Here is a 13,032-nt window from a genome sequence, read left to right on the forward strand (position 1 = left end):
ACAAAAAAAAAAAAAAAAAATCATTTTTCAATTTTTTAAAAGCATTTTTTTGTAAAAAACAGAAAAAAAATTGTAAAAACACAAAAAAAAAATATTTTTAATAAATATTTTCGTTATTTAAAAACTGAAAAAAATATTCTCGTTTTTGAATTTTTTTTTTCATTTTTTCAGCTTTATTAAAGCATTTCGTTTTCAGTTTTTTAAAGAAAAATATTTTGTTTTTAAAAAACTGGAATTTTTTTTCAAAAACGAAATATTTGTTGAAAATATTTTTTCAGTTTTTGAAAAAACAAATATATTTAAAAACATTTTTTTTCTGTTTTTACAAAAAAAATTCAGTTTTTACAAACAAAATGCTTTAAAAAAACTGAAAAAATAATTTTTTTTTGTTGTAAAAACTGAAAAAAGAAGAAGAAGACGACTTTACTAAATTAGTGGACTACTGGTGCATTAGTTTAAAAACGAAAATATTTTGTAAAATATTTTTTTTAAGTTTTACAAAAAGAATAATAATTAATTTAGTTCAGCATTGACTTAATCGCTACAAAAAGAATAATCGCTACCACTACCAATCACTACTAGCTACTAGCATGAACCACCACCATCAACCAAAACTACCACCAACCACCGTCTCTAGTCAGCATTCACCTGTTAGCCATCACCACCAACAACTATCATATTTTAAAAAACTATATATTTTATTGATAGAATATTAGATTAGTTAGTATTTCATTTGAATTTTATGTTTATTAATTTTCAAATAAAGATAACTTTTATACATTCAGATGTTAAAAATCAAACAGTCTTAATTATTTAGTATTCAGATCTTAATACACATCTTAATATATTCAGATTCAGATGTATTAATCTTAATACACATCTTGATATTGAGACATCTGAATATGAATATGTGCAAATTCTGATATTACTTTGACTTGTTTACTTTGACAAAGTGCCAATGATGTTTGTTAATGTACTTATATTGTATAGGTGGTTAAAACGTCTTTGAAAATCCAAGCATAAACCATTTATGGAGATGAAAAGATTTAGACATGTTTATTTCGTATTGGTTGGCGATAATATTGGACATCCACTAACTCACACAAATTAGAATCTTGCCCCTTTATTCAATTAATTAATTCTTTTTCCAGTTAGCCGGCAAGTTGATATATAATTGGAGAAACGTTATAATACTATTATTTGTAATGTTAAAAAAATTAGCATGTCTTTGCGTGTGACATTTTAAATTTAACATTATTATTTTACATTCTCTTTCCTAAGAGTGAGTCATGCTTTTGAAATTTGGAAACGTATTAACAATATACTAAGATCGATGGATAAAATAAAAGATTGATTTCTATCTATTGACATACTCACTGAAATTTGAATTATTTTAATAGAAAAGCTAAAATTTCAGTATCAGTATAATTTGACAAACTCTAATTATTGGTTACTAACCTTCATTTGTTTTCTTAAGTTTCTCTACCTTAAAAACTTACTCCTACCCAGTATTTAGACCAACTTAATAAATATGTGATACATATCTTCACATACATAATTAGAGGTGTGACATATCGCTCATGCCCCTTATGTGCTATAGTAGTCATGATTGGTTAATGACGATTCTCAACAGCATCTGTAAGATCTCGAGGCTTACTAGACGGAATTCGATCAAAAATGAAGCCTTACCCAAAGGCCTATAGCGCATAGGGGCATGCGTTGTAGGTACTCTTGTTTTCTTGTTCGCTCAAGGCGAATTGAGCGTTACTTTGGTTCCAAATTCGTTAGAGGCGAAGGCGAAATTTGAAGCTTATGGATGTGAGGTTCTAGATTTTTTAAGTTATTGGGTTCTAAATTAATAACTTATATATAATTTAGTGAATTTCTTAAGATAAATACAAAATTTAAACGAACACTACTGCATTCGACCTAGGGGTGTGCATTCGATTTATCGATTCGATTTTGACCCTTATCGATAATTACTTATCGATTATCGATTTGTACATATGCTTATCGTTATCGTTTCAATAAGGTTTCGATTTTTTCGATTTCGATTTATTGATTTTTGGGGCTTATCGATTCGGTTATCGATTACACCAATAAGAAAATTTGCGGGATTCCACGGAAATTATATCGCTATAAACACGTCAAACTAATATGGATAAAACGAAGCTAAAATAAGACGAACACCGTTTATAATATAAAAATTGTGTCAACTAGCACATGCAACGAAATTAAAGTAAGGGATCAAATGTATGCCACCAACACTCCAACGATATAAAAAAAAATATACATCATGACTGCTAATTTGAACTTCATTCCCTTGAGCTTTAAATATGATCATTCCTTAAATGTGGTAGAGAAAATAATAGGGTTAGGGACTTAAAGTAAAGAAAAGAGTATTATAGAATAAGGGTATAAAAAATTTTTGTCTTTTTAGTATATCTTATCGGTTTATCAATAAACCGATAACCGAAGAGGACGAAATCGAAATCGATAACTCAATAAGGAAAATTTCGAAATCGAAATCGATAAATCGATAAACTGATAACAAATAATCAATTCGATTTATCGATAAACCGATTCGAATGCACACCCCTAATTCGACCGGACTCTTAACTGAGGACTGACTTCGACCCCTATATATAGTTATCACTAAACCGTAGTTAATTAATATACATTCTCACCTCAATTTATCATATAAGTATGGATAAGTATTTACCAATGTGATTGTAGACAAATTTACACCATAGGTGGATATCTTTTTGGGAATGGATAAAACGTCAAACTCGAAAAAAACAAAGGGCAATAATGTTTCCACTGTCCGTACTGCTCGCAAAACCTCTTACCCCAATCTACAGTAAAGAGCTACAAAATCCAGCATAGGCAGAGAGAGAGAGAGAGAGAGCTGTAGAGAGTCGGAGAAAAACAGAGATGTGTAGATAGAAAAAAAAAACTTCTATCATACACATTTTATCAAACACCTTTCATACAATCTTTATTATAGTAAACGCGACTCTCCTATCCTAACATTAGTTATATATCTAGAGAAAAACAAACCACTTCTATCACACATTTTATCAAACATCTTTCGTACAGTCTTTATTTTTCTTAACGCGATAGTTATATATATATATATGTAGAGAGAGATCAAACCAATTCTATCATAGACATTTTATCAAACACCTTTCGTGCAATCTAACGCGACTATATATACATTACATACCCGGTAAATATGAAGTTTTTTGTTGAATTGGTGGCGTGCTGTGGCTGTAATTCATCTCGTGTGCGACAGGTTGAAGCAGAGGAGATGGGACCTCTTGTACCTGCAGCTGCTGAAACGTCGTCTGATGATAACAATAATAATAGTAATAAAATTGTTATGTATAAAAGGAGGAAGAGAGGGAGAAGAGTGAGAGCGAGATCTGCTGGTTCATTTCCTGATTGGAAACCGTCTCTTTCGTCTATATCAGAAGATCATGATGCTTTGCCTACAAGAATGGCTGTTAATTCCAACAGGAATCTGAAGAAGAACGCAACTGCTTCTCGTCATCATCATCGTGATAAAGTCAGGTACTTCCTCGTTTCATTTTATGTATTGAGTTTAGTAATGTAGGAAAAGCTTTTGATCTTGCAAGATGAAGCTAAAGTGTGCATATAGAGGCACACATCTGGGTTCTGAATTCGTCACAGAATTCATAGCTCGTCTTAGTTCGCAATCAAGTATTTATATATATTTAATAAATTTTTTAATACAAATATAAAGTCTAAGCAAAAGTTATTGATTCGGCCGAGTATAAAAAAGGCTAGCTTCCCCCGAGGCACATTAATGATTTAAAGTTTATGGGTTCCTACAATAGTAATTGAATTCACTAGGGGTATACAAATCGTACCGGAAAATCGCACCAAACCGAAAAGTCAAACCAAACCGGTTAAAAACCCGACTAGATTTGGTTTGGTATTGAGTAAAAACATCCGAACCAAACCGACATATAAATATATAATTTTTATATATACTTTTAAGATTTTATATAGAATTTTCTTTAAAAAATGTCTAGAAATATTTGGGATTATCTTGCGGGATATAATATTTAATAGTATATGAAGTGCTCCATATTTATTAACCTTAAATAATGGGTTGTATGATCATTTTCTCGTCCACTGTTATTGAAATGCGTCAATCTCTTTGTTCTTCCATATTCGTATCATATATATTAAGATCTACTAAACTGTTATATCTTTTTCGAATGTAAAGTGATTATTATTATTATTTAGGTATCATATTGATTTTTGTGTTTAATTACTAAATTCGGTTAACCTTGAAAGTGTACATCAACGAAACATTATTGTCATACGATTAAAAAAATACACTATTATGTGTTACTAAGAAAATTCTCTCATAAGAATATTTTAGATAATATATTTGTCAATTTTTTATATTTTTACTAAACATATATTTACTTATAAAAAATTTAACAAAGTAAGATTGAAATAATATTTAGTAACAATAAACCCGAAAAAGCCGAAAAATCCGACAAAACCGAACCAATCCAAACCGATATAATTAGTTTGGTTTGGTTTTGATAAAAACCGAACCAACCCGGTCCAAGTACACCCCTAGAATTCACAGTAAAATATTTATAGAGATTTTAGAAACATCTTATTATATATATACAGGATCTGGGCAATGTGCCGACTGCCCGTAGTCAATACTGTGGATCTGCCAGTGTGTGCATAACAGATCAAAAACATCGACGAATGTAGCGTTACTACATCAAGTTCATCTCGTTCCAGTATTTTTTATGCGAAGAAAAGATTTGTGTAAAAGTCCACAAATATTGCAACAAATATGTAGATATAAATCTATAATTTAAAAAATATAATAAATTCAATACTAAGAACCTCAATAGTTAAAGCTATAAAGCTTAAAATGGATCCCCCTCTATTTGGCTATGTGAATTCAACTAAATATCATATTGAAAAACAAAATATATATACACATAATAAGATCCCGCTTTTTTTTTTTTTAACTAATTCGTTTCCATTTGGCTAAATCTTGCTTCCTCTTTGAAAATTCGGATTCAGAATTTCTTTTCTTTTTCCTTTTATGCATGTTTTTTCTTTTAAATTTTTTTATTAATTACTGCTTATGCGGATAAATATACATGTTCGCTTGGTCATAAAAACTACTCCCTTCGTCTCAGCGCTTAAAATACAAGGTCCAAGTATTGTGAAATTAGATACTATTCCTGTTAGATTTAATCAAACAAATTTTCCTAAAGAAATTTTATAAACAAATTTCCTAAAGAAATTTTATATATGTAAGAGCTACGTAAATTATTACTGAGTTAGTATAAATTTTTAATAAAAATGTTTATTCAAATGTTTAAAAGTTCATATCAATTTAAATGTTTAAAAGTTTCAAAAGTTTCCTCTTAAATTTCGTGTCAAGTCAAACTACGTCTACATAAATTAAAACACAGGAAGTATCATAATAAAGAGTACATTATTCCTAAGTGGGTTCATTCAGTTCGAATGGAAATTAATCACATCAATGAATTTCGGATACCAAATTACAACGTTGACACTACACATTTCTGCATACTTCTTCGTGTTTTTTTTTTACCCTTGCCCCGGAGCTCCCTATTTTTGACTTTACTCCTTGGGTGACTCAAACCCGCAATCTCACGATTGAAGGTGGAGGGTGCTTATCACTTGAGCAACCCTTTTTTGTTACTTTTCGAACCCGCAATCTCTAAATTGAAGGTCGAGGGTGCTTACCACTTGAGCAACTCTCTCTTGTCACTTTTTTTTTCCTGCTTTCATTGATTTATGCCTTAATTGTCTTATTTTCTTGTTGTTTTTGCCTGTTCTACAGGATAGCTTGCTTTTCTGGAATGGGTCCAGCATTTGCTCCCACTCCTTTCTTGATTTGATATTGGGACTAATCCAAATTACCCTCATGCCCTCTTTTGTTTTGTAAATTTAAACTCTGTCTATCGTGTAAAGTTTTTTTTTTCTTTTTTCTTTTTTCATTTCTCTTCAATTTCCATTATGTTCTCTCTCCCTATCTGTATTAATACAAGGACTGTAATATTTGTAAAAACGAAAAAGAAACAAAAAACACTCCAAAACTACATTAAGTATATATGGATAAACTTATTGAGAATGTTTGTTTAATAATGGAATTTGTCCCTTCGCCTATAGACGGCGGCTTGGCTTTGCAATCGCTCAAAACTTGGTATAGAATCGTGTAGTCATTTGTTTTTACCATCAGAATGCCTATGAGATAGTGATCGGCCTTTATAAAACTTGCTAAGCCTCATTTCCTTCTCCCTTTCTCTTATCAAGCGGAAAACGATGCGACCTTGCTTAAACACAAAAGATACTTTGTGATGTATGGAATATAAGTTAACATGTTTTCTATGGCGACTAATTTGTTGTTTTCCACTCGGTATTCGAAACTCGCTTTGAGGCTTGACTAATCCAGACTTGTTCGGAGAATTTCAGATAATAGAACTATACAACTAAGTAGCAAAGAAGAAACAAAATGTTGAGAGAGACTAGACTGGGACTTTAACAATACAACAAAAATAATTACGCTTCATTCCCAAATTGTTGAGGTAGGACCTCGACAATAAACTAAATAAAATTGACAGAAGAAGGGCAATTGTATACGAGTTCAACGAATGCTACTTGTTAATGTATTTGGAAAGTATCATACTATATAAGACCTAAGTTCCAAAAGCTAATCCATATCTATTTATATCTATACTATATTAAAAGCACGAAGGCCCCCGAAATGTCGTTCGCATTTTTCATCCTTTAAGAGTATATTTTATATTGGACAGAGTAGTAATTTTAGTTATTTTTCTAATATATAGGAATGGCCATTAATTATTTTTCTAATATTTAGGGACAATCATTTAATTTATAACCTAATATATAGGACTTTGATATGGAAAATCATATAATTATCTTTTTGTTGTAAAATTTTTTTGTTTAAGAGTCCTTGACGAGCTTTTTTTTTTTTTGTTAAAAAGTTTTAGGTTTAGTATTGTTTATCTTCTTTTTCTTTTTCAGAACTCCTTTCCTTCGTATAATTTATGTAATTTGATTATACAATGAGCTACAATAATTTATTCTTTTTCTGATCTATTGAAAATAATTCATATAATATTTATTATTAATTAAAAAATATAAATTGAATTTTATTCTTGAAAAAAATTACTTTGTGTCTACTAAAATGAACAAGGGAATAACTTTTCAAAAAAAAATCAAAAAATTATTAAGTTTTGAAGGATTATATGTGACTGCTGAAATTGAAAAGATGCACGATAACTTATGAATCTAAAGCGATTGAATTAACTATTAAAATAAATTTTTAGTTGAATATATTGATTGATGATTGAGAACTTGTATGAAGATTAATAATTTTAGAAAAAATTAACTTTTACTTTATTACTCAAATATAATATTTATATATATTATTTGTATAGTATTTTTAAAATTCTTTCTAATTGAGATAATGTACACCTGCAAAGCACATATCATAAGACTAGTTCATATAAAATGATATGAAGGGAGTAATATGGAATATTCTCTTCCAAAAAAGATAAGAAAAAAAAGAGAAATGTATATTCTTAAATCTAATCGACTTATATCTTTAAATCTATAAAAAGATGTTTCGACTTATATTCCTACTAATGTAATTTTCAGATCGACAAATCTCACCCTTGGGGCTTCCTATTTGATTGTATCAAAAGGCCCAATGAATTAGCATTTAAATTTGCAATATTTTATAGGAAATATATTTTGGCTAGTGAATGAAATCAGTTTTGATCGGTCCGCCATTTTGTTTGCAAAAAAAAAAAAAAAAAAAAAAAAAAAAAAAAAATAAATAAATAAAATAAAATAAAAGAAGAGAGAATTTCTTGAATTATTTTGGCAACATGGAAGCTAAAACTGGGCCGGGTCAAGCCGTCGAGGGTCCAATAAAATTGGATTGGAAGATTCCAGACAAAGAAATTACTGTAGAAAACTGCTGCTTCAAACTCTATCCTCATCGTCTATTGTGAAAGCTTTCTTCTGTGAAGCAAATGGCGACAATGGCAGCTCTGCAGAGCTCGTTTACATCTCTTTCGATCTCCTCCAACTCATTCTTGGGCCAACCTTTTTCTCCTCCTCTCTGCCCTCCTCTGGTACTATTCTTTACTTACTACTCTTTTAAAATTCTTCAACATAAATATTTCTTTAATATTTTGTTTCTCATGAGGTTCGTCAAGTAATATGATGAGTACATTTGTGTTAATGGTTGTTTAATTCTCATAAGACCCGGTGCATGTTATTTAGCTGGAATTATCCCGACTGACCCAGTAAAGAATAATTTATGACCATCATATTCTTGCAATTGGTAACCCCCCCCCCCCCCCAACCCCCCCCCAAAAAAAAATGAAGTACCAATTTATGTGGCACACTTCCCGTTTTAGTTTGTCTAAAAAAGAACACACCTTTCTATATCTAAAAGTAATTTAATTTTAAACTTTTTCTTTTATTCTTAATGAGATGATTAATTGCTAAACAAATATCGATGACTTATTTTAGACCACAAGTTTTAAAAATATGTCTTGTATCTTTCTTTCTTTAGTTATGTGCCTAGTTAAACAAGGCCACATAAATTGGGATGGCGGAAGTAGATGATAGGAGGCCTATGGTGGCAGAAACTATAAACACTGAGGTGCATTTGGTATGAAGGAAGATGTTTTACATGGAAAATATTTATCCTTGGGAAGTCATTTTCTGAATCATTTTTCCAGTTTGCGTATAAAAGTAGGTGACATATATATTTATTTTACACGGTGTAGGATAGAGTATTATTTGTGCTGCTTTTACATGGCTTCTCACTGGTGCGCTTCTTGTTTTTCTCTTCTTTAACGTGGTGCTTATGCTTCTCTGAGTCGAGCGTCTATTGGAAACAGTCTCTCTATCTCCACAAGATAGGGGTAAGGCTGTGTACACACTATCCTCCCCAGACCCCACTATGTGGGATTATACTGGGGTTGTGTTGTTTGTTTGTTTGGTGTAGGATAGAGTATGAAGATTTTGTTTTGGTCATATTAATGAGTGCTAAAGGTTAATAACAATGTCTAGGTATTTTTAAAACATGTGAGATTAATTACAAGTTGAAAATTTCGTGAAAGGAAAATAATTCCCCAGGGATTTGGTTCTGTGACAAGGTAGTACAACGTGATGTGTGATAGACATGCATCATACTTCAGGGGTTCGGATTCTGACTAGTGAATGAAATGTCGGTTTTAAGTGGAGAAGGGTAGAGAGATAGACGCATTATTCGTCGAGTTTTAATATAACTTATAAGTCATTTCCTCATATCTGTGGAAAAGATTTTCCTTGAGGCAAACATTATCAGATTTAAGGCACTGAAATGCTTGAAAACATTTTCATACCAAACACCAACTAGGCTATGGAAGAGATTAGTGCAGGCTTAGATCCAAGATTCTTAGTCAGCAGGTGAGAAATACCACTGCACTTATAAATACTACTGTGTGATAATGGATTTGAACTTAGTGTGTGTGTCCGGGTGTATTTTAAATTGCTTAATTGATGTAAGGTTCTAGTTGAGGGTGGTGCGACTGTGATACAAGTGATACCACATCTTCCCTGGGGTTACTGTCAGTTTCAGGGATTACTTTTAATGTAGTTCATTCTATATGGTTTGATACGTTTATTTGTGAGTTTAAAATGAACTGTCTTTGTTTCGATCTTACTCGCATCAGCTTAATATAAAGGAAGACATGCCTGTTGAAAAATTGATTTCTACCTGTAGATAGGAATTGTGGCCAAATCCTTGATCATTTTAGAGGCTTTCAATGTGTCAAGTTCCGATTATGATCAATCTGTTGTTCAACATAATTGAACAAATAGCTTGGTGAAGCAAAAAAGCTGCATTCTTTGTTTAGCATGTAAAGACATCTAATTTTCCTACTATAAATCCTGCTCTTTCATCTTCAACTAGTGGTCTATTAGGCAAGTGTTCACTGTCCTATAATCACTTACTTTTTCTGCTGAAAGATGCAATATTCTTCAAGCTTTCTGGTTTGCTTCTTGAAATGCGGAAAGTTACTGGTAGATACTTGAACAGAACAAGCACTGGTATCCTTAAAGTTGGCGATGTACAGCACTTCTTGAGCATGCAGTACCAGAAATGCTGATAAGGCTGCTTTACTCATTACTACTAACTGGTATCATTATTTTAATAAATCTGAATGAGTAGTCGAAGGGAACATATTCAATGGGAAAATTGATACTCCGAAATTGCATCATAATGAGAGGAATTTTTGCATAGTTGAATAGCTCATATCTCAGGGTTTTTGCCCTATGTATGCTAGTGCCAATGTCATTCAACTCATCTTTTGTATCGAAGAGACGAAGATAACTTTAGCTATCTCTCAGTTCTTATCAGGGAGTTAGGTACTCCTCGATCCTCCCTCAAATCATTGTACTCTTATTTCGAAAGATGAATAAAATGCCTATTATCGATATCTGAATTTCCTCTTCAGAGTATGGACATGCTGTCGTAAGGTTGATGCTCCGTATGCAACTATTTACTGGTCCTCTTTTATTATCCTGCTTTACATGAGTTGTCTTTTTCACGCGTCAAACTGCAACAAGATAAATTTTTTTTTTTTAATTAATGACAGTTTCTAAATGGTATTTTGCAGGTCAAATCAACACAAAGTCCAGGTTCCATTGTAGCCAAGGTTGGCATCTTAGATCCATTTGGTTTTTTTACTGTCCATACTCTGTATAACCAAAGAGAAGATTTTCCATAACAAGGAATTTTACTGTGTAAAAACAATCTTCATTTTCATTTCTTCTGCAGCTTAAGCGATGGGAACGGAAAAAGTGTAAGCCAAACAGCCTTCCGGTGCTACACAAAATGCATGTGAAATTGGGAGATACAGTAAAAGTGATATCCGGGCACGATAAAGGTAAGGTTGGAGAGATCACTGAGATTATCAAGCACAACAGCAAAGTTGTCGTAAGCGAGATAAACTTGAAAACGAAGCATGTGAAGAGTAGGGATGAGAATGAACCGGGCCAAATAATCAAGGTTTTTGATTTCTTTCCTTCTCTCTTTCCAAGTTGCCTAAAAGTTAATCTCAAGTTTCTCTTTTATAATGGCTGGGGGCGGAGCTAGAAGCCTGTGTACGGGTTCGGCCGAATCTAGTAGTTTTTGCTCAAACAGTATTTTGTGTTAACAATTCATTAAATATGTACAAATATTAACTTTAGAACCCAGTTATTAGCACCTGAAGTCAACAACAACAACATACCCAGTAAAATTCCACTAGTGGGGTCTGGGGAGAGTAGGATGCACGCAGACCTTACCCCTACCCCGGAAGGGTAGAGAGGCTGTTTCGGGGAGACCCTCGGCTCAACAGAATATTAGCACCTGAAGTCGTCGTTCTAAAATTTAGAACTCATAAAGTTAAAATCCTGGCTCCGCCTCTGGTTATGGTCCCAACGTGTTTGGGACTGAGATGTTATTGTTGTTGTTCTCATTTGTTATGGCTAACGTAAAGAATCAGTCTTCTTGAGAAAGTAACTGTTCAAGCGTGGTTCTTTCAGATTGAAGCTCCTATTCACAGCTCGAACGTGATGCTTTACTCGAAAGAGCAGAAGGTAGCCAGTCGGGTGGGTCATAAAACACTCGACAATGGAAAAAGGGTCAGGTACCTCATAAAAACCGGGGAAATTATTGATAGTGCTGAGAACTGGAAGAAAGCTGTCAAAGAAAAGGAGAAAACAACAGAAGCAGTGGCTGCTGCTTCTTAGAAGACTGTCCTTGTGAATTCTAGTTGTTGTACTTTCTTCAATTCTCCATTAATGTGTTATCTGTATGTATTTGTAGCCACTCCCTTAACCTACAAAAAAGTGGTTGTTCAAGACAGAAGGTGAAGGTCAAAGGTACACTAACAATTTTGTATTTGTATTTATTGTAAAAGTTCCTTTTATCAATAGATGGTACATTTGGCTCCAACTTAATGCAAGACCAAGATGAATGTTACAGATTTGGATTAATTCCATTTTTTGTTGAGAAAAAAGCTTACGGGGGAAAGAAAAATAAATATTCAACATCATTCATAATCCTCCGAACGGGGTCATACTCGGCGCGAATCAAGATATAGTCGGGCTCCAATGCGGTACCGACACCTGGTGGAAAACCAAACAAAAAAAGAAATATTTGATATTTTTTTCAATTGAAATGCATGTCCAAATAGGATTTCAATTTTCAAATATTTTTTCAACTTAACTTCAAAATTAGTTTTTTTTTTTAAATCTCAAACTTTTTATGTCCAAACGCCTATTTAGAGTAATTTGGTTGGTATTTGCCATAACTAACCTCAATATAAATCTACGTGTAAAATAATATAGTGTTTGCGTGGCCACCTAAAAAAAATATAATTGCTGCATAACTAAAGCAAAGTTTGATTGACAATATAAGGCAAAATGGCCTCCAGGCCGCCTATACTCGTACCTAATTGTCAACCTGGTAAATGAACTTAGGATTTTTCCGTGCTTCTACTTGATCAACTACCTACTAATAAACATATCTGACGGTTGACCATGCTTACATGGGTAAAGATGTGTGTCTATCGCTCATAAAGAGCGTGCATTTGGTGATTTTAGTTTTTTGATGAAACACTAAAATAAGAAAAACCAAAAAGAAAAAAGAAAAAAGGAAATCTCTCCAGATAGGCTCTTTTAGCCCGTTTGGCCAAGTTTTTTTTTTTTGGCCAAAAGTGCTTTAAAAAATTGAGGTGTTTGGTCAAGCTTTTGGTAAGGAAAAAAAGTACTTTTTTGAGGAGAAGCAGAAAAAAGTAGCTTCGTCCAAAAGCACTTTTTTGAGAAGCACTTTTGAGAAAAATACACTTAGAAGCAGATTTTTAAAAGCTTGGCCAAACACTAATTGCTGCTCAGAAGTGCTTTTCAAACTAATTAGCCAAAACA

At 32.4% G+C, this 13,032-nt stretch overlaps 2 protein-coding genes across 2 annotated transcripts; both read left to right on the forward strand.

Annotated features, from left to right (window-relative positions):
* The first annotated feature begins 2,893 nt into the window (after positions 1 to 2,893).
* Positions 2,894 to 6,222, forward strand: LOC109219646. The gene is made up of 2 exons (XM_019384120.1): positions 2,894 to 3,573; positions 5,879 to 6,222. Exons 1-2 carry the CDS (start codon positions 3,236 to 3,238, stop codon positions 5,934 to 5,936), a joined length of 396 nt encoding a protein of 131 aa, XP_019239665.1. The 5' UTR covers positions 2,894 to 3,235; the 3' UTR covers positions 5,937 to 6,222.
* Positions 6,223 to 8,022: 1,800 nt separating this feature from the next.
* LOC109219645 (50S ribosomal protein L24, chloroplastic-like) lies at positions 8,023 to 12,071 on the forward strand. Its single transcript, XM_019384119.1, has 4 exons — positions 8,023 to 8,201; positions 10,740 to 10,778; positions 10,901 to 11,131; positions 11,650 to 12,071. The coding sequence occupies exons 1-4, from the start codon at positions 8,100 to 8,102 to the stop codon at positions 11,854 to 11,856; spliced, it is 579 nt and encodes a 192-aa protein (XP_019239664.1). The 5' UTR covers positions 8,023 to 8,099; the 3' UTR covers positions 11,857 to 12,071.
* The last annotated feature ends 961 nt before the right edge of the window (positions 12,072 to 13,032 follow it).

The sequence above is a fragment of the Nicotiana attenuata genome, unplaced genomic scaffold (assembly GCF_001879085.1).
Source record: "Nicotiana attenuata strain UT unplaced genomic scaffold, NIATTr2, whole genome shotgun sequence".
NCBI lineage: Eukaryota > Viridiplantae > Streptophyta > Magnoliopsida > Solanales > Solanaceae > Nicotiana > Nicotiana attenuata.

What these genes read in the sequence shown, in the direction of transcription:
- LOC109219646 (XM_019384120.1), top strand. Translation starts at nt 3,236, where the DNA reads ATGAAGTTTTTTGTTGAATTGGTGGCGTGCTGTGGCTGTAATTCATCT. An exon ending in CATCATCGTGATAAAGTCAG is followed by an intron (nt 3,574 to 5,878) that starts GTACTTCCTCGT and finishes CCTGTTCTACAG; the next exon opens with GATAGCTTGCTTTTCTGGAA.
- LOC109219645 (XM_019384119.1), top strand. Translation starts at nt 8,100, where the DNA reads ATGGCGACAATGGCAGCTCTGCAGAGCTCGTTTACATCTCTTTCGATC. An exon ending in CTCCTCTCTGCCCTCCTCTG is followed by an intron (nt 8,202 to 10,739) that starts GTACTATTCTTT and finishes GGTATTTTGCAG; the next exon opens with GTCAAATCAACACAAAGTCC. An exon ending in CAGGTTCCATTGTAGCCAAG is followed by an intron (nt 10,779 to 10,900) that starts GTTGGCATCTTA and finishes TTTCTTCTGCAG; the next exon opens with CTTAAGCGATGGGAACGGAA.